This window comes from Centroberyx affinis, unplaced genomic scaffold, assembly GCF_046629955.1.
Source record: "Centroberyx affinis isolate AG114_WGS23_722 - 3 ecotype Tasmania unplaced genomic scaffold, CSIRO-AGI_Caff_v1 ptg008261l_1, whole genome shotgun sequence".
Taxonomy (NCBI): domain Eukaryota; kingdom Metazoa; phylum Chordata; class Actinopteri; order Beryciformes; family Berycidae; genus Centroberyx; species Centroberyx affinis.
Window position 1 is genome coordinate 1 of NW_027284110.1, and position 27214 is coordinate 27214.

Sequence of the window (27214 nt, forward strand, 5' to 3'; positions counted from 1 at the left end):
CACACACTAGACAAAGTAGATGTGTGAGTTTGTGCGTGGGTGTGGGTGTGTGTGTGTGTGTGTGTGTGTGTGTGTAGATGTGTGCTTCTGTTGCTATACTTGAAAGAAGCACTTTGAGGATTAGAACTCAATATCAGAGCTTATTTAGGTAGAACTCACTTTGAAAGAGAAATTTTAGGGTTAGAGGTACAAGGAACAAGTAGCAATGCAATGTGTACGTGTGTGTGTGTGTGTGTGTGTATGTGTGTGTGTGTACAGCTAGACTGATGTGGAGTATGGTTTAAAATGGAATCTGACACCCCAATACAAGGCTTTTGCTTTCTTTATATGGCTTCAGTGTGTGTGTGTGTGTGTGTTTTTGTACTGTGCACATGTATCTGTGTCTGTCTTGTCCTCTCACCACCTGCCTCCGCCTTCTCTCGTTTTCTATTGACTGACATAAATTCACCTCATCAAATTCACTCCACTCCATTCATTATTTCTCTCTCCTCTCTCCTTGTCTCTCCACTCTTGGCTCATGCTTCATTAGCGCTATCCAAATAACTAAAGCCCAAAAAAAAAAAGCCATACCTTCACTTCAAAGGCTCGGCAGCCTGTCAACAAATTGCAAGAGCTATTAACAAGCCCTGGGTTGGATATTGATGATGTATTTGTTACATGTGTGTGTGCGTGTGTGTATTAGTAACTGGATTTTGTTTCACTAGAGTAACACAAAGCAGCAAGCATTAGCTTCTAATTGGTCAAGGGCTGCTTCCTTTGCACGATTGAATGACTGAAGGCAAAACAGCTTAAGGCTACAGACTTTCCTCTTTGGGAGACGCGCTCCAGGAGGGTAGCACCGAGGTCAGGGAGAGCTCACAGGCTGACTGTGATGCTCACAAATAAAGGACGCTTCTTCTAATTTAACAAGTGCAGTGGTGGGCTGGAAAATTCTCGTTTCCCCTTACACTTTCCTGAAAATCAATACTCTATAAGGGAGAGGCATTCTGTAACTTCAGCTCAGAAGAATGCCATCTTCAAAATCAACCTTGGTATCAGCCCCAGGGAATAGCCTTCTCTTCAGTCTCCGTGAAGTTCTATTGATTGTTCCGGCTCAACTGTAAGCATCCAGTGGACAGTATCTTGGTTATTTGCCTATGCATCCGTCCACGTTGTTTCAGTCGGGGTGCATGCAAGTGGCCTCTCTGTGTGATTCCACTATCTCTGAGTATCCATCTCCATCAGTAAAGATAGACAAAGATTTTGAGAGACTTATTGAACTCACAGGTAAAATGACTTCTTGGAAAGTGTGACCCAGGGAAAACCATGAAATAATATCACATGGGTCTACTGTGCTTGTCTGTGTGTTATAGCAGCATGACTTTTACAGGACAAAAGTTACGCAAGTGAGTGTGATCAGAGTGGCCAATAGTGGTGGCTGACTGGTCATGAAGTCCAATGGAGGCATGTGTGCTAAAAGAATGAAAGTGCTCCACCAAAGTGAAATGATGGTCTGCTGCCAGGTGTCTCACCACGTTGTCCCTGCTGAGGACTTCCAGGATGTTGTTGAGCAGCTCCAGGCTGTTCCTCCTTTCATCATGAGGCCCGTCAGCCATGCTGGCCAGCGCCCCGCTCAGCTCCCGCAGCATCATGGGTAACAGCACATCGCGGCACTCTGAGAGGGGAGAAAAGACACACGATCAAATATCACAAAAACAAAGAAAAAACACACACAGTCACTGCTGACAGGTGAAAATGTCTAACCTCAGAGAAAAACTGTCTGGTATTCATTGATTTCCTTTCATTTTGGAAGCTATGCATTGGGTTACAAATTGGTTTCATAGAACTAAGTATAAGGAATGAATTTGTAGTTACATGATTTTCACACAACAGTACAATAGGTTGATGCTTTTTTTTTGTTCTTTGTGAGAAAGGTGGGTTTTTTCATCAAGTAATGTGAACAGGAGAGAATAAAGAGGAAATATAGTAGCAGAGTACATCGACCTTTCCCTTCAGGCAAGCACTTAACCATGAGAACGCTTCAGCAGGTTTAAATCAAAACACACAAACAGTCATGAGATGAATATCATAAGATTTGACCTTACTTTAATATCATTCTGCACTCGAAAAAGCCTCAAAAAGCTAAACTTACACTTGGGACCGTTATGTGCATCAGTCAGTACTCCAGCCATGGAGACAGATTTACAGTTGTACACACAGTGAGTGATGATGCCACTGCACCCTGAAGAAGAAATTCAGCTCTAACCCCACACTGCATGATGGAGTATTATCAATCAAGCCTCTATTTACAGTTCCTCACATGTCTGTTGCTCTGTCAGCCAGACAGCCAACACATCAATCACTACTATCCCACTTTCTCTCTCTCTCTCCCATCTCGCTCCGTTTCATCCCCCTCTTTAGCTGATTCATTAGTTAAGTCGGGAACACACATCATTAGTAATGCCATTAGTTAAAGTTTGAATCAGATTCATAAATGAAGAACACTATTGCTGCAAAATCATTTCATTGCCTAATGTTAATATATGTATATGTGTATGTAGTTAGACCTACAGGGGCCTGCATAATTTTTATTTTTGTATTTTTTTTTTTACAAATGATGTATAAATTATTTATTTATAATTAACAAAGAGTGCTTAAACACTTGATAGATTATTTATGAATGTTAATGTTAAGGCCACTTGTCTGGAGGTTGTTGAAAGTCATTCTGGGAATTGTATGCAATCACTAAGTGAAGTAGAAGTAGATGAGGCAGGTTGAGGGAAAGTGGGTACACCAAAAAAGTAAATTACAACACTTCATCACAAAATAATCAGTTTACTGTATGATATCTAACAGTGTAAGAGTATCGGCGGGTGCATTTTTACTTTAACTTGTCCTAATCCCTTATGAATGTGCCATAAATGTGTTCAGAAATTGTTTGCTACTATTAATAAAATAGTTTGCTCCCCTTGTCTCCAGTTACAACAAATCATAGTCTAATAAACATTTATAAAGGACAGTAAGACTGTTTCTATCAGGAATAAGGAAAGATAGAAATAATGATGCAGTGGCAGCAATTTGCTTTATTCACATGGCGGCCATGTTTTATGACCAACTCAGTCAAATTGTGTACGATGGTCCACCGGATGACGCATTTTGCGTCACCCGGCAAATGAGCGGGGAGCTCTGGGTGCAGGCAACATGGAGGGAAGTTAAACATTGTTCATTTGCATATACTACCCATATTGTAATGATAAAATGCTGGTTGAAAATCGGCGAAGTTTTCCCTTTAAGTAGCTGACTGCTAACATTAGCTAACGTCATAAACATCATAAGTTCCCTTCAATCTAGTTGCTGTTGCCTTTGATTTGGGCCTTTTTTTGGACTGTTTGTATGTAGGTTGCACTAACATCAACTATTAACATTGGGTAATGATGTACAAATGATGTACTAGCTATACAATGTTTTACTTATGAGTCAGATCTAAACTTTTAACTGTCATTAGGCTGCTAATGATGTACTACTCAGTTACAAATATTTATAATAACATAAGAAACCTATGATTGATATCAAGCATTAGCTCATAGTTTATTAAGGTTTCTCTTTTCTCCTCTCTGTCTTACTTATCCTCCCCTAGTGACTCTCACCACCCCCACCCCTACCCCCTATCTCTCTGACCCCCCATCTCCTCTCTTCCTCTCCTCTCCTCCTCCACCCCACCCTTGTCTTTCTAGCCGCAGGTAGACAGAGCCCATTAAAAGCTCATTTGGGCTGATGCTCGTTAGTTCCATTATTAACTGAGCCAAGGCTATAGGCCTGCTGAGTAGACCCTCGTCACAACACTCACTCCATCACACACACACACACACACACACACACACACACACACACACACACACGTACACACGTGTAGAGACAGAGAGACAGAGGAAATGCATGAGTCACAGAACGCCCTCAATCCCACACTGAGATGGAGGAGGAGGAGGAGGAGGAGGAGGAGGAGTAGAATTCTCCACAGGTAGAGGGAATGCAAAGGGAGCACAGCATAGAGAGGAAGGAGGGTTAAGTGAGAGATGGGGTAAAGACTGGATGACAAACAAGCAAGATAAAGGAAGTAGCAAGGCATAGAAATCTACTGTATGAAGACCAGAAGACAATAAAAGAGAAAGGGAGAGGGGGAAAAAGAATGATGTTCAACAGATGTCTTAGGGCACCCAGCTTTAATGAACCAAGATTGTTCTTGCCAATGTTCCCCTGAAACTATTGTCTATCAGCATAAAGAAAGAACTGGAGAACATGAAACTGGGAGGCTATCTGTTCATCCACTCGTGCCCCTTAGCAAGGTACAGGATGTGTTCTAGATGCTGGCAGTTTTGTATTTGAATAGTCACGCTGCTAAATCTGTTTTATCCGATGGAGCAGAAATTCATCATCTTTTGTCCTCTCAGCTGGAGAAAACAATGGGCCTTGTTTTATAGCACTATTTTAGAGTATACAGGCCTGGGAAATGATCCAACTGCCTTCCGGTAACTGGGTGTACTATTAAACCTGTGGGTACCTCCATTCCCTGGTGAAATGACCCCAAAACCACCTGCTTCTTTCTTTGTATTGATGTAAGAAACAATCCCAGCTGATATTTCTAGGTGTCGGATGGTCAGGTGAGAGATAATGAAATGGAGAGCAGGTGGAGGGGTGAAAAGGTGTCCTCTCACCTGATGCCTCGTGCACTTTTTGTTTACATAGTCTTAGTGTTTCACAGCGCAGGAGCCAAGAATAATGAAAAAACTAACCACACTAGCAGTTTTCAAGGTCCAGGCCTACTTTGGCCCAATCTGAATGTGCAGGCAAATGGAAGATTCGATTTACTGAAGCTGTTTTCATTAGATTACAGCAGATTGGGTTGTTTTTCAACTTTAGAGAATTAGCATTAATGCAAATTCTGTCATTTTCTCGGTCTCCCTTGTGTTGTTTCACACCAGCTTTTACAGACACAGTGCAAATCCCTCCCTCATGCAGAGAAATACTGAAAGCTAGACCTATATTAGACCAGTTGTGGCAAATATAGACACTTCAACAGATAAATGTGAAAAAAACAACTGAAATTGATGAGACAAAATCTAGACTACATTTTCAATCAAATTTACCAACTAAAACTAAACAAACACTAAAAAAGTATAGTTAAAAATGTATCTAAAGCATTTGGGTCCACTGACACAGAAATCCAAAATGCTGCTAAAATTAACATTGGTGAACGCATACATGGTTCTACTTTCACGTGCACACCTGTGTTTGTATGTTCCATTTCCTCCTCAGGTGAGTATGTGTGTCTGCGTGTGCGTGTGCATGTGTGTGTGACTCAGGTGTTTGTTATGCATTATAGCCCATGACGCACCACCGATTGAGCTATGCACTGGAAGAAAGCCTGGCCAGCACGCACTGACAGCCAAATGGAAATCAAAGCCTCGGGGCAGACATAGGGATGCAGTTGAACATTTTCTAATCCAGCCATCACCGGGTGCACGCACAAAGACACTGATACACACACAGGCATAGACACATGGGCACACACACACACTCACGCGCACAGATGCAAAATTTACACCAACAGAGCTTCAAGTACTCATCTATATTCAATTCCAAATGCCTGTTTACTCTTGTTGTAATCTCTGTCTTTGATTATTCATGCCGATGTGTGTGTGTGCGTGTGTGTGTTGGGTTGGTGCTTTGGTGCTTGTGTGATTTGTAAGAGCAGGAATATATTTTTTATGTGTGTGTGTGTGTGTGTCTGGCTGTCTGAGTGTGTGTATGTGTTTGTGTTACAGAGTTTGTTAGAGCGGACAGCCCCCAGCGCTGGCAGTCCAGCGCTGGGGGCGAGATCAGCAGCAGCGATGTCTCAGCAGCCGACTCATCCCTGCTCCGCTCCATTTTTCATTTGACGGCCAAACACAATAAACTATTGCACATGGTAATAAGATGCCATCTCAATTACTAAGAGCCATCTAAATCAGAGGCCTCTTCCTCTTTCGCCCCGTCCCTCTCTCCTCCATCCCTCCCTCTGGTTGTCATCCCTCGCTCACGGGAAGATAGAGCGGTAGAAGAGATGGTAATGAGGAGGTTTGGAGGCGCAGCGACAAGTAAATCTACGGGGCTGAGAGGCGGGCTGGGGCCAAGCCAACTATCTCCCCGCTTGTTGATGGCTAAATGTCTCTCTCAGCAGCTTTTTCATCTCTCCATGTCTCCTGTGTGTGTCTCCCCTTCCCTCTCTCTTTCTCTCCCTGTCCTTCATTTGTCTTCCTCCCTCCTCGCCCTATCCCCTGTGCCATCTTCAAACCCTCATCTGAAATTTAAAGTGCTACCTTTCCTCCGTCTGTATTCAACCCGGCGCCTGTCTGTCCACGCCTCTGTCTCTTTGTCAGTCTGTTTGTCTCAGTGGTTTCATCCATTTCTCTCTCTCTCTCTCTCCCACCCCCTCTCCTTCTCAACCTGTGGACTTGTCCAAATGATGCTGCCACAGCTGCTGCTGCAGGATTCTTTCATTATGCTGACAGGAAATGGTTTAGTGGGCAAATATTTTTCCGACGTGTACTTAAAATGTACAAAAGAAAATCTCGCCTGTGTGAATGAGTACTCATCAGAAAAACGATACGGAAACTCATAGGATGATAAGTTATAGATGATGCAGCGCACCAGTGAGTGACATAGCAATAATGTTCACTGCGATTCTAGGTACAATGTTGATAAGAATTGATACAAGGCATAGCCAATTACTGCCAGCAGCACCAAAGTGCCCATAATCACAGTAAAAGATTTCCTTGGGAATTATGGCTTTTATACAATGGTTACCAACACATGTGTACTGTCTGACGTTTTCTCCAAAGTACATAAGACAGAAAAAAAGGGAAACAAAAAGATTGCTAAACTACCTGTAGTTTAACAAGCAATCAAGAACAATCAAGAACAGTGTAATGCTAGACATGTTTTCATTTTGTCCATCAGTCCAGACTGAATTGAGTATGTTTGTCATATTCTGCATTTAAGTAGAAATGTATATAGCATGGTTAACATGTGCATCTAGTACATGTTGATACTGTTCACTAATGAAAGTGAAGTCGGGAGTTAGGCTGGGACTGAAGTTTTCACACCCAGCTTTAATTTTCAGTTACAGCTTTTACTCGGCCTTGTCCCCTATGTGTCACACAGTGTGTAAATTGCCATCGTTCTCTTTCTTTCCACCTGTCTTGGCCAGTCTCTCTATGACTCACCCACTAATTGCTCCTCTCTCTCCCCCTCCATCCCTTCGTTCCTCCCTGCTCCTTCTTCTGTATGACTATTAAATTGATTGATCAATTAGTCTGTTGGCAGCATTAGTTTTTACAGCTTTTTTGATCAATTCAACCAAGGTAGATCAATGCTAGCCGATTGCTTTGTGGTAAAATATCTCATTGCTTTGATTGATGGGCACTCTTATTCCCGGATTCCTCTAATAGTGGAGTAATACTTCATGAAGCTGCTGGCTCTGGTTGAGCAAATGTCTGATCTTGGTTTTTCAAGTCCCACCTTGGTTGATATACCGAGCACAGCTATAACAAATCAATCTGTGAATCTTTATTTATTGATTTGTCGTATTATTTACAATTTGTTCTTACTTTGCAAGTATTTGTTGTAGTATCTTCAACACTGTCTATTTGCTCTGTTCTAACTTATCTTATATTGTATTCTCTGCTGCTGTAATGACCCAGTTTCCACATGGGGATCATTAAGCTTTAAACAGAATTGCAGCAAATGTTATTTTGAGGTAAACTGAGAGACATAATACAAAGGCCCTGCAGCGGAAAGCAGGCCATTGACTGCACCAAGCTGTTCACATAGTTTCCCTTCCATCTGTAGTTATGTTAAACCACATCTATACCAAGGGAACTGACGGGTAACGGGTGGGGAAAGACTGACCGCTGTGTCCCTGTCCTGTCCTTGTCTGTATTCAGTCTCTGTCTGGATCACCCCACAGACAAAAGGATGGAACGGAATATAAATGAGATGGAAAGAGAGTGAGAGACAGAGGCATTTCCCAAAATGATTAAACTCCATTCACGTTGCTCCATTAGTCCCATCCATCCCTCCATTGTTCCATCCTTTCATCCACAACCTCCCAAACTGCTGCAACTGCGGACACTGAACGACAGCAACTACCCCTATTCTCTCTCTCTCTCTCTCTCACTCTCTCTCTCAAATTTGCCTTCTGGAACACATATAGGTTACCATCTCCTGGACCCAATTTACATTAATAATTGTAATTCAGGTGTGGCAGGCAGTTTCCGCTGGGTATTTGTGAGCATGATCTCACCACAGTTACTATATGGCATGACATGAAACTTAATGTGATGTAACATAACCTAATGTAACTTAACGCAGCATAAAATAATATATTAGAGCAAGCCAGGGCAGCAGAGGGAGAGGAGAGGAGAGGAGAGGAGAGGAGAGGAGAGGAGAGGAGAGCAGAAGAGAGGAGAGGAGAGGAGAGAAGAGGAAAGGAAAGGAAAGAAAAGGAAAGAAAAGCAAAGGACAGGAAAAGAGAGGAAAAGATAGGAAAAGAAAGGAAAAGAGAGGAGAGAACAAAACCAAACAGAGCAAGATAGTTCATAAGGGAAGAGAGCGGAGCAGAACAGAGCAGAGCTGTGTGTGACAGCCGGAGGGGACACAGCAGTCATGATGATTATCCTGTTTTTATGATTCACATTTCTGTGACTGACTCATAATATGGCCATATATATAAAGATTAAACCACAGCTATAGCATATGGGCATATGGAGGCTTACTGGACCACAGGCAACCTGTTACACACACACACACGCACACACACACACACACACACACACACACCCCGAGCAGCCGTAAAGCTGACAGCTTTGAAATTACAGCTCAACCAGTTGCTTTGAAATAGGCTGGGAGAAATACATAATAATAAACGCAATCCCCTTGTGGCGCATGCAAACACTTGCTTACCCTCAGGGTAACCCTACACACATCTCCCATACCAGTTTTCAACACTAGCTTTTCACATCTGGTTTCAAAGGGAGATTTATTGAAAGTAAGATATTAAAACAGCCTGATCTCACTTTGAATCTAGATTTAGTCAGCATGGCGATAGCAGGTTAAATCTGGATTCAAAGCCAGATCCTGTTTTGTAATATCTTTCTACATCTAGAGCTCTCTTAGAAGCCAGATGTAGAAAAACCACACTCAGCATCATTATAGCTAGAGCCGAAGTCACCTGTCACTAATGCTGATTGGTACAGAACGTGGGGGCAGCTGAGATCACTCAGCACTGATTAAATCCTGACAATAATAACCGTACAGTACATCACTCATCCATATTCATCACCCATTGACATGCATCTGTTAAGTAATCACAGCAGGGGAAATATAGATGTGGGCGTGAACAATGTCAACAATACTGTATAATACGCTGCAGTGAAACGCAAGCAATTTAAGTAATGAGATTGTCGCTGTTTATACGGATTGATATGACTGATACGCTCAAAAAAACTCTTTTATGTATTGCTGGCAAATTCTATAAAGTAGGGATCCAGATAGCTTTTCAATCAACGTCTCCATTTATAACAGAATAGGGTTTCTTTATGGGTCATTTGTGGGTCATGTTATAGTGATAGCTATAACAGATAGCTGTAACAATTTATTTTACAAGAGTATTACAGTAAAATGTATGGGCTTTCCCTCAATCTGTTTTATGTGCAATACAAGACGGAGACATGACTGAAGTCTTTTCTCCAGCTGTACAGATGGAGGAGGGGGAGTAGGGAGGCCTGGATGAGAGGGTTAGTGGATTGAATCAGGGCCTTTGACCAGCTTTGGGAAATGAGTGGGCAAACAAAATGACAGACTCATCCTTCTGTCCCTCTGCTCTCCCTGACGTTCTTTTTTTTCTTTATCAGTATTGATGCTCTCAATCTGTCACAGTGATTGCCTGACGGCATAATAATTTGCCTAAATTGAACCGTAATGCTCCTAGTAAATTTAATTTTGTCTCAAAACCAGATTAAGCCATATGACAGGGTGCACGTGTGTGTGTGTGTGTGTGTGTGTGTGTGTGTGTGTGTGTGTACAATATGTGCTTGCCAAGACCCTTAATCCCAGGAGCGTATGCTGAATAAATCAGAGGAACGTTTTTGAAAGAGAAAAAAATCCAATCCCTTCAAACATCGCCCATGGATGCAACTGGTTCTGAGAAAGCCAAGCACATGGACAGGAAAAATCAGCAGGCTGGCCACATACACACACGCCAACATGCAGTATGCCGCATTGACACAACGAAAAACACATGCTACTGTAACTCCCTCACAGTCAGGTACGTCATACATACAACACATATACAAGCATTCTCAATGCAAATGGACAGGATTACAGAAACCTCATTACAAAAAATGCCACCCAATAGTGTTACTGAAAAAAACAATCAATAGTAATCATTGCTAATCAGATTAGAATTTTCAAAATCTTAGTTGATTATTGTTTGGATTACTCTGGAACCCTTTTTACTGGAACAGTAAAATTATTTTGATTGTGGTATTGATGATATTAACACTTCTAAATTCTATTCTATAATTGTGAATTGCCCCACTGTTACTTCATATCCTATAGACTTTGGTGGCAAAGTACTGCAAAACTGACTAAGAGTAATCAGATTACATTACTACCTTGGACAAAAACAATTACATAACTGATTACAGTTTTTAGGAGGTAATCTATAATTGTCACAGATTTCAGATGGTTACTCAAACACGCATGCACAAAAGCAAGTGATTCTCTGTCTCACATAGCCACACCACCTAATAGTGGAGACACACACCACCACCCCTTCCATCATCTCACCCAGACTGTCAGTGGCTTGACATTTGTCCCTAGAGAGTGAGCTTGGCAAGCCCGGTCAGGCAGACAGTCAGACAGACAGGTAGGGCTATTAAATATGTATTGCAGTGCAGTGATAGGACACCAGAGGCCATTAGCCGTTATAAATGTATAATTTAGCTCTCCTGCATATTTCAGCCTCCTGAACGAATGGCGCCCTGGCATACAAGCCCTCTGATTAGCATCCCAATGCTAAAATGCATCTCAATTAGAGTGAGTGTCAGCCCTCATTTGGCGAGGCAGGGATCGAGATGGAACGAGCGAATGTATAAATGAACGAATAAATAAATAAGCACTGGGCCAGAGAAGGGAAGAAGAAGGGGGGGGTGTATGTGTGCGTGTGCAGGGCTAGGTATGGCTGACCAATGAGATGCCGGTCAGCTGATAGACTGATTGAGTGGGCCTTAAACTTTTATCACCTCTGGAGTGTTTAATATCAAAACAAGGCCGATCTCTCCCTTTCCCTCTCAGGAACCTTCCTTTTTTTCTCGCTCTCCCCAAGCGATTTCGTTCTCTCTCCCGCTACCACCATCTACCTGTTCTCTCTCTCTCTCCTCTCTTTATCTGTCTCAAATCCCTTGTTCCCTCCTTCTCAACCAGCCTGTGCCTTTTCCCCATTCCTCTCATCCATCTTTCCCTCCCCTCTACTTATCCCCCTTGGCCGTGTCCCTCCTTTGCTAATCATTGTGCCATTGCTCTTTCTTATTTTCCCGATCTCCATTCCCATCCTGTTCGCCTCTTTCTGTCTCCCTCCTTTGCTAATCATTTCTCTATCTTTCTCTCTCCCACCCCATCTTCCCTTGTCTTCTTCCCATCTCCTCCCCTCTGTCTCTCTGCTACCTCTGTCTCACTCCGTCTCTTTCTCTTTCTGCATTTGAAGTGTTTCATTCCAAAACGAGACCTCCACCCTTGATGAAAATGTTACACACTCTCGATTGCTGGCATGAATGCAAAACACATTATGGGTTACTGTTGAGGCTACAAGTCATCTTAGGACCTTTGCTTACAAAGTAGTTGGCAGACAGAGTCATCTGTGTTTTTTACATACTGACTGATGAATTATTGCCAAAATGGATACACAACGTTTTGGCATGAAGCCCTTCATTCCTTCCCTCTCCATTCCCCTCCTTCCTGATCTCTCTTTTTCTCCCCATCGCTCCCCCTGTCATCCCCCCTCCCTCTCTTGCTCCTTTCATCTCTTTCTTCCCTGCCTGCCTCCTTCCCTGGTGACAGAGTGTGACTCTGAGCACGGTGACAGCTGGCCAGCGGGGCCAGCCTGCCGTCTCGGCCCCCGGGGAATCAATCACCCGAGCCGGGATCGATACCGGAGGACCGGGCCCTGGACCGGCTACCGACTTGGCTGGCAGCGGCTGACTGATGAGCGGACCCACAGCTACACTGAGCAAAAAACAACATCCATAACCATCAACGGCAAAGACGATACACACCCCCTTTTAAGTATGCACCGCTGCATACGCACGCACATGCAAAAGTACACACACCAGATACAGCCTCATCAGTGACTCTGAAACAAATGCACACATGTGTATGTTTGCACACAAGCGCTGATATCTGTGACTTATGTGCCTCTGTCTAGGCGCCAAAGAATAGACCATGTCTGCGTCCATCTCACTCCCATTCATTCAGATTTCTGTCCTAAACCAAACACCGTCCACCGCACTCACTCACAGTCTATTGCCAATCCCTCAGTTAGCACTGTGGAGACCCGCTAACGGCGTTCCTTATCGAGTCCGTATTACACAGCAGCCCAGCATTAGCCCACTCTATCCATCACAGTGTGGCCCTCTGCAGGGGGAAAACCACCACTTATCAGCCCACTACAAGCTAATTAGACAGCCATAATAGGGCTGAATGGAACTAGGGGGTGGATTGGGATGGGTGGAGGGTGCTTGATCACTGATGTGTAGTGCACTTAAAAGGTATTATACAGTCAAAACCATGTTTTCCAGGCAATTAAATCCAATGTAGTCAAACTCATTTGAATGTAGAGTAGGCATAGTGTGAAAAGGCAGCATGACAGTGGAACTGCAGCCTTTCGAAAACATTCCCGTCTAATCTGCCTCAAGCGTGAGGTAATTTTTCCTATTCTCCTTTTCTAGACAGCAGGTATCACCTGCGACAGTAATTTGGATACCACTTATCTTCCTCCATATTCACCACCAACAGCCACTGAGGTCTGAATGGCGCGCTCATTTCCTTCGCTATTTTTTTGCGATAAGGTTCATGGGCATTTTCAGTCTGGCTGGCCATTGAATGCCAACACAACACACTCCGCATGGGATTTTTCTACATTACAAGGACCAGAAACAGCCGCCAGATATGCCACAGGCTGTTTGGATGAATATCTATTTTGGGTGACGTTATTGTAACCTCAAGAATGTTTAATCATAGGAGATAGAGAGACTGAATGTAACCTTTACCCAGTGGAGTTAGGACATTAACAGGTGCCACTTGTGCTGATTGTAATAAGATGGTAGCCGACCATTGCACTGATTGCAATGTCAGTGGGGGTGAACATAGCAGCACTGTAATTGTTAGTGTGCTACAGCAAAAATACAGAGAAAATGTTCTTTACTGTGATGTGGCTAGGGATGACGCGCTTATACCGATTACACCGAGTAATTTACAGTAAAAAAAAATAAAGCTTTAAAAGCCATTTTCTATTTGGCTGATGCTTTTATCCCAAGTACCCTACTGTACAATGAGTGAATACATTTTTATTACGGATTGCCCCAGTGGGAATGGAACCATTATCCTTGCAGTATTACCGTCACACTCTATCCACTGGGCTATATAAAGATAACACCCTTAGAGCAGAGAGCACCCTTGCTGGTCATAAAGCATAGTGTGAACAGCTTTCTGACCAGTCTACATACTGTAGACTGGAACTACACACTGTATAATACACCTTCTAGTGTGATCTTGGCCCTTAAGTGAGATTCAGCTATTGCTCTGTAGGATTTCACACACAAAGCATTGGTGATCGCTTTGATACTGAGCACTAGCACCTGTGGCAGGTTCAACATGCACCTGAAATCTGCCATAGGTCAGCTGCTCAGTATCGAGGGCTCTAACTGGTGAAATTTACGCACCTTGTCTCTGGAAGAGTTGGCTGCTTACGATCTCGGTCATGGAGGCCACCTTCTGTTTCTGGAGTGTCTCAGGAGGGATACAGGTGTAGAAGTCATGCAGCAACTGACTGGAGAGAGAAAAAGAGATGAGAGAGAACAGGGTTAAAAGGAAGGGAGGAAGGGATGAATGGAGGCAGGAATATGAGGGGTGTGTGTATGTGTGTGTGTATGTGTGTGTGTGTGCGTGTGTGTGTGTAATAATAATCAGTGAGATCAGCAGCAACAAGTTTTATGAAAACACATTCAGCACAATAGATATTCAAAAATCCTTTTCCACAGATTATTGCACATAGTTATTGGATATTACAGTATCAATAAACCTAGGTGTAATTATGAACATATTTCCATATTTCTACCATGTTGGATGAAAAGATAGAAAGAAAGAAAGTTCAACCACATATTACTGAATCAAGCTCTAAAAATGTACAAGGTTATTGAACATGCAGCACTGCAGTTAGTCATGTGCTAAAAGCAATGGCTGTATTAGAGCACAACGCAGACCTGAGCAGAGCAGAGCAGAGCAGAGCAGAGCGTGCCTCATGAAAACAAATGAGCCCAAAGCCTAAACACACTTTAATGAAGACACAAGTTTGAGTCATCCTCCGCCCCAAATTCAATATCGGAATAATTAAACGGGCTGGTTGCAAGCCCTGACGCCGCTTAGAAAGATTGAATGCTCAGAGCGTGGCAAACCCTCTGTTTCTATTTCTCTGTCTGTCTCGCTCGTTGTCTCTGTCTCCTCGCATTAAGCCATGCAGACTCGAGTAGCACTTTCATTAATTGTGCAAAAGAACGAAATGCACCACCTCTGCTCCGGAACTGAACAATAACAACAAGGTTTGTATGACTTCTGACGTGTGTAAGCTGGCGCCAGGACGCGCTGTGGCACGGTGGCCCGCCGCAGACTAATCAGCCCCGCTAATCATCTGAGCGCCATCTAATTAAAACGTAAAAATGTCAGCCTATGCCCTATGGACGCCCCGAAGGACGCACAGAGCAAATAAAATACATGCAGAGCTGACAGCGCCTGTGCTTGTACTGCCCTGTGAATCATACCACAGGTGAGTAGAAGGTCTACTGATGCGACTGGAGGAGATGAGACAAAGCTTTGATGTCCACCTCATGCAGAGTAATTGTAATTCACATGGCTTGCTTTTGGAAACCGTGCCTGAGGCAACTCTGATCAGGAATGCAATGGGGACCTTGCATTCAAGTTCAGATGGCGCGGGCATGTGTGTGCATATGTGTGTGTGTGTATTTGTGTGTGTGTGTGGGTATGTCTGAGTGTGTGTAAACAGGAGCAGAAGACCAGTGTGAGTCTGTATATGTGTGTGTGTGTGTGTGTATGTGTGTGTGTGTGTGTGTGTGTGTGTGTGTGTGTGTGTGTGTGTGTGTGTGAGAGAGAGAGACAGACAGAAAGAGAATATGAGTGACAGAAAGTAAGAGTGTGCGTGTCGATTTTAAACACGCTCCCTCTCATCACCTTTCTGTGTGTGTGGGTGTGCGTGCGTGTGTGTGTGTGTGTGTGTCTGTGGGGCAGCTGTTACAGATAGCACCTTTGTGACATTGTGTTGACACCTAGCCACTCTAGGGACTGAATTGGCAGATTCGGATGATCCGCCAACACAAACAGACACACACAATCACACAAAAACACACACAGGTCGCACAAAGGTTAGGAGAGAAATTATGAGGGAGACGGGGTTTGAAATGGAACCAGCCAAGTCAAGAAAACATCAATTAACATCTTCTTTCAACAAAGTAATAAGGTCGTGAAAAGACAATGAATCATTGGTTGGCTGTGAAATTGCTAGAGGACAAATAAAGCGGCTGAAATGTCTCTTTTCCAGTCTGCTAACTCCCAGCCCGGTCCGGTACGTACACTGTGGTCATTACCCGAGCTAAACTGTAGATTGTATGTTAAATTCTGGGTCAAGCAGAGGTTAAATAAGCCATTCCGAGTCATTTTGCTCTGGAGGAGGCCGAGCATCAAGCTAAGAGAGGAGGAAGTGGGTTTAAGAACAGGTTCAAATGGGCTTTGTTTGTCGGTTTCCCAGTGTGGTCAAAAGGTGGTGTGAGAAATTGCCAATTCACTCAGGGGCAGACAGAGGAGCTGCAGAGCGGGGTCAGTGTGTGTGTGTGTGTGTGTGTGTGTGTGTGTCGTTGTGTACATGTCAGTTTGATAACATTTTTATCCCCCAATAGAGAAGGTAAGGCTCAACCAAAGTGGGAAGTTTGGGGGACAATAAGACACTCTGAACACTGAACAAAGCATGCTGGGAAATTTGAGCTTAGCTGAAAGCGGCCACACATCCTGTCCGTCAAGGTCAGCGATAAGATTGAGGCTAGTGTGTGTGTGTGTGTGTGTGTGTGTGTGTGCGTGTGTGTGTGTGTGTGTGTGTGTGTGTGTGTAAGGGTAAGCTCACCTGAGGAGTTTGGCGTCAAACACTTTCTCAACATCATGCAGGACTGTTGGCAGGTACTTCAGAGCGGCAACCTGACAAACACACACACACACACACACACACACACACACACACACACACACAGACACACACACACACACAGACACACAAGCAAACACCTCTAAATTACTGTTATTGTCTTGCAATCCAATGTAAGCTGTTGGTGAATAGGAGGTGACTTTGCCATCAAATAGACTCTCATCAGAAGTGTGAGAAAAGATTGCTTTTTTAAAAACTGTGTGTGTGTGTGTGTGCGCGTGTGTGTGTGTGTGTCTGTCTGGATCTCTGAACTTGTCTGTTTGCCTCTCTGTCTGTCTGTGTGTCTGTTTGTATACATGCTTTTGTGCGTGTGGTGGCAGACAGAGAGGACGACCCTAAGCAGCAGAATACTGATGTAGTCAGAGACAGAGATTGAGAGATCACGGACAGCTGGAGGGAAGGGAGGAGGAAGAGGAGGAGGAGGAAGAGGAGGGGGAAGGTTTACCTTGAACATTGAGGGATGGGGCAAATTTAGGAGGATGAGCACGAGGAGGAAATGAGGAGGAAGATGAGAAACAATGAAGTTGGGGGAGGAAAGGGTGTAAGAAGAGAAAAAGGACAAGGACAAGGATGAGAGGAAAGATGGGGAGGTGGAAGAGGAAGGATGCAAAGGAGATGGTGGAGGAGGATGGGAGCGGGGTGAGTGAGTGCAATTACCCTGAGCAGCAGCGTGGTGGTGTAGTCAGTCCTCATCAGGCTGTTGATGGACTCAAACAGCCTCCTCAGTGACTCCTCAAACTCCCCCTGCTCCTTCCCCTCGTACAGCCTGGAAATTAAAGGAAGTGGAAGAGACAATGACAGAATAGCAGAGAGAGAGAGAGAGAGAGAGAGAGAGAGAGAGAGAGAGAGAGAGAGAGAGAGAGAAAGCATGAGACGGTGTCAGAAAGCATGACGTGAGATGGTTAGCAAAGGGAGAGGGAGGGAGAGATGGAGGAGGTGAATCAGGAGGGAATTGAAAGACAAGAAAACAACAGGAGAGATGCATTATCAATGAGAGAGGGAAGTGGAGAGAGAACAGGAGACAAAGAGTTAAAACAAGGATGAGACGAAGCTCAAGTCTGATGTAAATATCCAGTAACAGCCTTATTTCTACCTCTGTGTACGCGAAGTATTTGAGGATGCCTGAGTGTCGGGCAAAAAGCTATATTTCATAAAGGAAAACTGTTTTGTATTGACTCGGTACAATCCAATTTGCAGCTGAAACTATTTTGTAAGATATTAGAAATATTTTCTAAAGAGATTTGGTGGTATACAGTGAGCTACACACACACACAAGTAAAATACTTTTATTTTGTCCGGACCCCAAGGCCATAACCAGCCATTTGATTTCCACCTGCCACATTCTCTTTCCAACCTATTATACATTTCAATGTATCTATGAAAATTAAGATATGGCTCCACTGGAATCTAAATGATTCTGCAGTATGAACACAATGAGTGCCAGGATGTGCTTTAAGATATATATTTTCACTTCAAAATTTCAGTTCACATGAACCTGTAAGAGTATGACACCAAAACAAAAGAGCTAAGAGAGCTAACCTAGTACACACTGATGATTTAATGCAGTATATTCAATCATAGTCAGTCTCAATGCAGTATTATGTTGACGAGGTAAAACAAACAATGATAAATTGCTGACTGCTATGATTAGAATAAATGTCCTTGCACTAAAAAAAACAAAATCCATATCACCGTAATCACACACACACACACACACACACACACACACACACACACACACACACATACACACACATACACCCCTTCACCATCCCTTCAGTCCGACTTCCTGGACCCCTAACAAACTTTCATCCCTCTCTCCGCCCCTTTCCTTCCCCGTCTCCTCTCCTATCTCTCTGTGATTCAGTGGAGCTGTGCAGCTGTTAATTACAATAGAAGTTATGAGTGCTGGGGGGGAAGGATTAGCATGTGGCACACAGGGTATTTAGCATGTGGGGGGAGGGATTAGGCGGTAACACACAGAGGTATTATCACAGGGCTCTTTGCAGAGTACAGTTATGATTACAGACGCATTGTCCCGCTTAATCCACCAGCCCTGTGTGTGCATGTACGTGAGTGCGTGTGTGTGTGTATACACACACGTGTATGTGTGTGTTAGAGTGAAGTTGTCCGGATGTGTCAGGGTCGGGGGTGGTGTGATAACATCAGTTCATATGGGCACTCACACACACACACGCACATTCACGCACTCATACACACACACACGTCTCACCAATGTAGCTGATCTGATAAAACTGTCTAAGTGTCCCATGGCTGTTCTCAGGACAGTATAACATAGTACAGCCTGGAGAGTACTGCTTTAATCCAGCTCAGCTAGAGATGACCATAGGCTGTTGCTACAACTCATCCACACACACACACACACACACACACAAATACATAATGCTAGTTCAGCAAACTAATACTGGAGACAGATGGAGAGGAGACAGAGAGAGAAGCAGAAAAGGGGTTATATGGAGAAATGAAGAAAGAAAAGGGGAGTGGAAGAGAGAGAGATGGAAACTGAGGGAGAGAAAATGAGAAAAGGGGAGAGGGAGGCGAGTACAGAGGGAGGAAGGCTATTTGTAATGGAGGGTGAGAGAAATAAAATAAGAACAAGGCAACAGTAAATACGTCGCCCCCCCACAAATGATGAAGTCCCTCGTCCAATCAGTAACAAATATGTCACCTTGTTCAAGAGCTGTAATTGTAGTTCCCCCCTCGGCCAATCAGTGCAATTTTGAATGCTGGATACTGAGCTTGACACATGGATGAGTCAACAAATGATCAAGTGATGTAGTGCCCCTCCCTCTCACGACACTTAATTTCCCGATGTTTTGTCAAAATCCGACCAGTGGCGTCAGACATATTGCATGTGACGGAGGGATGGACAATCCGGGACCGATCCATAGCCCCTCTCCCAATTTCATCGTGGGGGACCAAAAGAGAGGGAGAGCTGGCGAGAAAGAGTTCAAAAGTAAGGGGCAGAAGGCATGAAAAGAAATGAAAAGAGAAGTGAAGTTCAGAGAGGAAGGGAGTTTTGAAGACGAGGGGAGCGATGGAAGGAAAGAGGACGGGGGGAGGAGAAGTTGGAGGAAAAATATGGAGCATAGCAGGTGCTCGGGGGAAGGAAAAAAGAAACGGAAACAACTGATGAACTAGACTACTGGGAAGTAAAAAAGTTATGGGGCGTGAAGGAGAAAAAGAAGGTGAACGAAACAGCAAAATCCAGTACACTGTACCCAACATATTTTTGAAGTAAACATCACATACTCTTTAATAGACTTTGCATGAACATGAAGCCAGTTTGACAAGCTAATAAATCTTCTATGCCACCTATTTAACTATTAATGACTGCCAGTCTTGATGGCGGAGCTGTACAGATGCACCTACAGTGCCAGTCCCTCCCCTGAATACCTGATTGGCATGACGAGTCCTTATAGGAGGGGAATTTTCAAACTTTAGATGCAGAGTTCCTTTAAGTTTGTCTGCGGCAGGTAGTTGGGGGAATAGGAGAGGACAAGAGACAGAGAAGGAAAGAGAAAGAGAGGAGGAGAGTAAGATTTATCGGTTCAGCGATCCCCAGGGGAGGCTGGCGACTGGAGCACAGTCAATCCAGGGGCACTGGAGCGATAATGTGATACACACACACACAATCACAAACACATACACACAGAGGCACGCACACACACTCGCACATAGTTCCAAGTACTCTTACATGTATGTGTGTGGGCTCGTGTACGCGCACGTGCCCATGCAAGTATATGTCTGAATGCACCACACACACACACACACACACACACGTCCACTACTGCATCTCCACTACTGCATCCACACTTATGTGGCCGCGCACACCATGAATAAATAAACAAACCCGCCACATCAATAAACAAACACACACAAATTTCCAAACAAACAAGGCCCACAAGGCCCGCAATGCCCTCTAGAAGATTAAACAGACAGATGACCAATGGACTTCAAACAAAGACACACACACCCCTGCCCCCCCCTGCTGCCACCCACCCACACCACACACAACGAACCCCCTGACCCAATCCTACACACACTTATACCCCCCCCCCGCACACTCCCCATACCTGTCACACCTCACACACACACCAATCACTACAGTACATATTCTCATGCGCAAACACCTCGTGACGCATGAACATCCGATTCCACACACACTAGCACCCTGAGCCCCCCTCCCCCCTCCACACACACACACACACACACACACAGAGAGATACTCAAGACAATTGTGGTTCTCGTCTCTGATCTGTCAGCATCAAATTATGTGCTGCGGTTATAAATGGTGTTTACAGTTATCGTATGGCGCAGCTCCCGGCGCAGCGCGGCGGTGTCATAAGTCTCTGCTGCCGTAACTTTGTGTCTGTCTGGTCTATCGATGGCTGCCTATTCAGCAGCCCTGCCCTGTCATTAGCTCTCATTTGGACGCTGCACTTCATCATCAATGCTTATTAGCGGCGTTAGTGCTGTAATCAGCAGCCTTTTCTCGCAGAGCTGTCAAAGACAATTACTCCAGCAATTCAGTGTCACCGGGCTATCAGTGTGCGCGCGCGCGTGTGTGTGTGCACCGCTGATAGTCTGTGTTTGTATCTGCGTGTGTCTGACAGAAATTGGAAATCACTGCAAAAGTTGACAATCCTCAGACACAGATGCACGCGCACACACACACACACACACACACATACTCACTGGGAGTAGAGCATGCGTGAGCGAACGATGAACTTGAAGATGTACTCGAGGGCTTTCAGGGTGCGGAGGATGGGCTCGCACTGTTCCCCCCGGCTGGACACATCCAGATACCTCTTCAACACCGACATCAGCTTCCTGGGAGAGAGAGATAGGGAGGAAGGAGGGGAATACAAGAAGGAAAGAAGGAAAGAAAGAGAGAAAGAAAGAGAGAAAGAAAGAGGAAAAAGATCAAAATCAATCAACAAGTCAGACGTCTCCCACACCGTTTCTGATGCTCCTCAGGTTGGAAAGTTAATCACCAACTCCATTTTTCACTTCCACAGAGCAGAAAGAGCGAGTGAAACAGAGTGAGGGCGAGTGAATGAGAGAGAGAGAGAGAGAGAGAGAGGGGGAGAGTGGCGGAGAGGTGGCAGTGGAAAGACGACAAAATAGTATTTCACACCTCAACAGATGTACCTTTCACACCGCTCACAGACATTTCTATTCGCCCTCAGACGCATGTTAGAAGTGATTCTCCGACACACGCGCGCCCCGCAGGCATCTTTAGACACGCGCTCTGATACGGACTGCAGTGTGCCAAAGCAGCTGGAGCGTGCTGTGGGTGTCACAGAGTTCAGTCTAAGTTTATGACCCACCCGCGTTCGTCTGCACCCTGCTCTCTCCCTCTGCATTATCTCAATGGCATGCAATACTAGCATATTCATATCACATAAAACAGTAGGCCAAGAGAGGGCTAAGCTTTTTGGCTTTGTGACTGTTTCCGTTTCCATGAAACGGCCACAGGGGCTCACCCGCTAACTGGTTTAAAACTACCCAATCCTCTTAAACAATAAAAGTCCCCTTAAAAAAAAGCTTGGGTTATAAATGAACTCTAATCTGGCCTCGCTGCCATGAGGGTGGCCCTGAAAATATTACCAACATTATTACCATTCAGTCTTCCCTGGTTTTGTTTTGATGCGTGGCTGAAAGGCGGGCACGGGAGGATTTAGTTATTTTTAAAAAAAGCGCAAGAGATAGAGTTTAAAATGTAGTGAGGGGGAGCTAGAGAGTTTTACATAACAGCCTCTGGGCTGACAGGCGTTAAGCTGCGCTGACCCTCTTAAAGAGGGTGAACACCAACACACTGGCAGGAGAGGGAGGGAGGGGGAGACAGATGAATAGATGGAGGAAGGAACAGGGTGGAAGAGAGAGAAGTGGTTAAGGGAGATAGAGTGTAAGACAGATGTTGGGGTAAAGGAGGTTAAGAGGAAGAGGAGGAGGGGGGAGTGAGGGAGGGGAGTGGGAGGAGGGTAAGGAGGGAGGAAGGGGAAAAACAAGAAAAGAAGAAGGGGAAAGCGAGAACAGGGACAGTCAGAAATGTTTTTCATTCTTTGATTGAAGCTCTGGCAATGCAAACAAATGTTTTCTCTCGCGGCCATAAAATCCATCGGAGTGAAGTGAATTGAATTAACGGAGAGAAAGAACCAGTTAAGAAAAGTGGGCGGATGGTGTGTGGGGTGTACGTTTGAGTGCTTTAGCTGTTATTCCACAGAGGGGCAGGGTTAAAACTCTGGCTAGCCTGGAGTACAGTAAAGTAGCGCACTCTAATCCTGTTCAGCCAAGCACTCCGCAGGCCTAAACACACACACACACACACACACACACACACACACACACACACTGACCTCCGGTGGCAGCTGGATACACTGCAGTGGTCCACAGCCTGTCAGTCACTTCACTTTTGATTTTCAGGTCAAATTTCAAATCACTATTACAGGTTTAAAGTCTTGTATTCCTCTGGTGTAGAGCATGGCATTAACACTGCCTGGGTTGCGGGTTAGATTAGCACTTCTGGTACTTGAGGGTGCTCTGTGTAAAAGCGTCCACCAAACTTATGCCATGTTAAATGGAGTCTTACACATCCTTGCACGACCCTAAGGTCAGAATTGAATTAGACACTCTGCTGCCATTTCATGGAACTGAGTGTAAAATGATTTAAACCTAAAAGAGCCGGTCTCTCAGTGAGTTTAAACTGATGATGGATGATCTTGAGTCAGATTCAACAAGGAGCTGTCTTTGCTTTGTTTAAGATTTAAATAGGCTCGACTCATGCGTCAGCATGCTGATTTGCTACTGGACTGTCGCACTTTGGAGCACTTTTGAAGCACAAAATTACTTTGATCACTCTTTTATGTGACTGATAAATTTATACTTTATACATTGGTGTATGTTGCTTGTCTGCAACTTTTAAGTTTCTCTTGATGCTCTTAGGCAGAACTCAGTTAAGTGAGTCAATTTAAATGTCTCTGATTTGGTCAGACCCATACTAAGTGTCTATAGGAACTAAAGTTGTAATTTATAGGACAGGATCTGATGGTGAAAACAGAGACTTCCGTGTCATTCAGGAAACTCAGAGAAAACTTTATTCTTTATTCAATCAGATAGGGGGAAGTGAGTTGTCAGGCAGGAAGTGACCTACTTGTAGGCCAGTGTGGCGCTGAAGTGCTGCTTGATGTAGGCCTCCAACACCGTGTTGAAGTGCTGGAACTTTCTGTCAGCGATCAGACCTATGATGTAGATCTGAGAGAGAGAGAGAGAGAGAGAGCAGGTTACATGTTAACCTAGCAGTAGACACCTACAAGGCAGATGGAAAGGTTAGATGGAGTGATCGACAGCTGGACGTGTTTATTTGGAAGGAGATGGACAGGCAGACAGAGAGATGTCAGACTAGCCACATGCAGAGACAGACTAACAAGAAATCAGCTGAGAAGATGCATCCATTGACAAGGTATAAACACACAGAATCAAACACACAAGCATTTTCTGGGTACACACACACACACACACACACACACACACACACACACACACACAACACAAACACACTCACCAGGGCGTCGAAGACGAGGATGTCGTAGTCGTCAGTCTGAGAGTGCTCCATCATGATGTTGAACAGGGCGTCCAGAGTGTCCTGCAGAAACTACACACACACATATCACCAAAGGAGAGGGCCGGTGAGAATGCAGATATACCCATCTACCCACACACACACACACACACACACTTGTATGCACACACACTGACCTTGACCACCTCCTCTCCGTCGATGATTTTGAGTTTCTCCAGGTTTTCTTTCAGCAGTTCAGGTCGAGTCCTCCACTTGAGCAGCCCCAGCAGGCCCACTGCAGAGGACACACACACACACACACACACAAACTGTTTATCTGCCTATAGATTCTTTTTATTCACACCCGTCTCTTGTGTTGTTAACCACATACTTGGGAGTGAATGCTGACCAAGGCTATTGTGTTGGAAATGTGTTCTTAGTTGCCTGACCTATTTTCTGTATTGTAACTTGTCAGAGTTTGTCCTTGAATACGTGGGAATGTGTGTCTCTTTCTCAGTGTTGTATTGTGTGCATGCAGGTTGTTGAACTGAACTGAACTGAATTTAATTGAATCTGGGCACTCTGACAAATTCCGATATATAATGTAAAAACTTTTGACAAGAAGTCCATATTTGTTACATTTTTATCAAAATGTAACATTAAATTTTCTGTTTGTCAGTTTCATCTCAACAACAAAAGTAATAACTGCAATGATTCATTACAACCATAATCCCTGTTCCCTTGGTTAGTGAGACTTGAACATTTAAACCAACTGTTTCTGCCATTAATTCTGCTACAGTTTGACATGGGACAGATTGCCATGTCTCTGTAGTGCTGCCTGCTTGAAGCTCACTGCTTTCCCTGTCCAATAATTTCTTCCTCACCAAGCCAAGCTGCACATCAAACAACAGCGTGTGCGTGTGCATGTGTGTGTGCGCATGTGTGTGTGTGTGTGTGTGTGTGTGTGCGGTACCGGTGATTAATACTGCAGGATAATGTTCATTATAGTGATGGACTGGCTTCCTCAGTAACAGCTGTTACACTGCACCTGTGTCAGGCGCGCCTTAATGTCTGGAGCGTACGTGTGTGTTTATGTGTGTGTGTGTGTATGTGCTTGTGTGTGTGTGTGTGTATCTGCTTACATGGCTGCCTGCCAGAGTGTGTAGGACAAAATGACGACACTCCCCACTAATAAAACCGATGTATTTTCAATTCTCCCTGTCCTTTCTTTACTTCCCTGCGACCATAACACAAACACACATGTGGTGATGCTTTTGGGGACATTCTACTAATTTACATTCCGTTGACTCACCATCGCATGGCTAAACTCATCCCTTCCCCTAACCTAGCCTAGCCCTTCAGCTAATTCTAATGCTAGCTCTACCCATAGCCCCAAACCTGAAAATAACAGTTTCCCTAATGAGGTCAGGAAAATGTTCCCCGCATTTCACCAACCATTTATTTTGGTTTTCTATTCTTATGGAGAAATTTGAATTCCTCAGCCATTTAGCCAGAGTCATGACAACAGTGTGCACACTGGACCAGTAGAGTTTGCAGACCGGAAAAGGGACCTTCTCAGCACTATTTGTCCTCTGGTAATTTCACAGCCAACCAATAATTCACTGTCTTGGCATGACCTTATTACTTTGTTGAAAGAAGATGTTAATTAATGTTTTTTTGACTTGTCAGGTTTAATTTCTAACACTCTCTTCCTCATAATTTCAGCCCTAACCTTTCTTCAACCTGTGTGTGTATGTGTGTGTATATGAGTGTGTCTGCACGTGTGTGTGTATGGATTGTCCTGCCCTGCCAATTCAGTCCCCAGAGTGGCTAGGTGTCAACACAATGTCAGAAAGGGGTTATCTGTAACACCTGCCACACACACACACACACACACACACACACACACACACACACACACACACACACACACACACTCTCTCATACCGTTCTGGGTGAGCTTGGTGGAGCAGACCAGGGTGGAGATGGTGAAGCTGTCCCTGGAGCTGACCGACAGGCCTCCCCCGCTCCCGGACACGTTGCTGGAGCTGCGGCTCAGCGCCGCCACCTTGTGGAGGTCGCCATGGTGACCGTGGTGACGGGTGGAGGGCAGCGATAGGTAGCAGTTCACATCCTCCATACGCTTGCTGTCACCCTGAGAGGCGAGGGAGAGGGCAAGGGGAGCGAATCATTTTCTGATTTTTTAAACAGAATAAGTTTGAGATACTGATAATGCAACATAGTCAGGTTTCCTTGACGACAGGGCGGGTGCTCGCTGGCCGTGGCACTAGCATTGGGACAGGAATTCTGTTTCTTGTGTTTAATCAAACTGTTTTGAAATATGGGAGTAGGAGACAGAAGGAAAGTAGGGTTCAATGGGTTGATATTGATACAGATATTCTTGTACTGAAGCTGTCGATAACTGATATTTTGTGCCGATATTCAATATCTTTAAATCTAACCAAAACTACAAGTATTCAGTGTATCCCCCAGAGTTTTATTGTTGTCACGGTGGAAAAGCCTCTGACACAATATTTAGACACTAAAACTCTCCACTAAAACACAGACTAATGACATTCTTTTAGGTTTAGTAGCTCTTTAAGGCAGGGTGACCCCCACTTGTAACTTTGTGGGGACAGGGAAGGGGGAGAGACATTTGCATACCACTTTCCTTTGCAAAGTTACAAATGCTGAAAAGATTCAGAGTCAACAAATAGGATAAAAGGTAAGAGAGACAATTCTGGCGTCTTGTTTTTATTTATTTATTTTTTTTGTTTTTTACCAGTTTGGATTATGCAACCATACTTTCACTCTTGACAACTGTACATTCTTCCCTACATGCGTATCACATCTTCACGGGCTTGAAACTTCGACCTCATCCTCCTCACTGCCAAACCAATAAGCAATAACGAGTTGAGTGGGTGGAAAAACAGGGAGTAAGAGGGAGGCCATGAGGAGCACAGAGATCGAGAGGGATGGAGGGATAACGAGAGATAATCGAGAAAGAGGGCACAGGGGGACCATCCATTTGGTCTGTGAGTGAATCACGAGTAATTAATCTTCATTGCGTT

General features: G+C 44.4%; 1 protein-coding gene across 1 annotated transcript in view; it reads right to left on the minus strand.

Annotated features, from left to right (window-relative positions):
• Nucleotides 1-1511: 1511 nt before the first annotated feature.
• dock2-like (dedicator of cytokinesis protein 2) overlaps nucleotides 1512-27214 on the minus strand; it is a gene marked incomplete at its 3' end in the record, with an annotated part of 38161 nt that continues 12458 nt past the window's right edge. The window contains exons 17-25 of the mRNA XM_071514224.1: nucleotides 26091-26298; nucleotides 24341-24438; nucleotides 24147-24236; nucleotides 23736-23836; nucleotides 21278-21412; nucleotides 17216-17324; nucleotides 16481-16551; nucleotides 14016-14122; nucleotides 1512-1654 (exon numbers count right to left, since the gene is read on the minus strand). Coding sequence (XP_071370325.1) covers nucleotides 1512-1654; nucleotides 14016-14122; nucleotides 16481-16551; nucleotides 17216-17324; nucleotides 21278-21412; nucleotides 23736-23836; nucleotides 24147-24236; nucleotides 24341-24438; nucleotides 26091-26298 — 1062 coding nt within the window. The remainder of the gene's footprint in view (nucleotides 1655-14015; nucleotides 14123-16480; nucleotides 16552-17215; nucleotides 17325-21277; nucleotides 21413-23735; nucleotides 23837-24146; nucleotides 24237-24340; nucleotides 24439-26090; nucleotides 26299-27214) is intronic.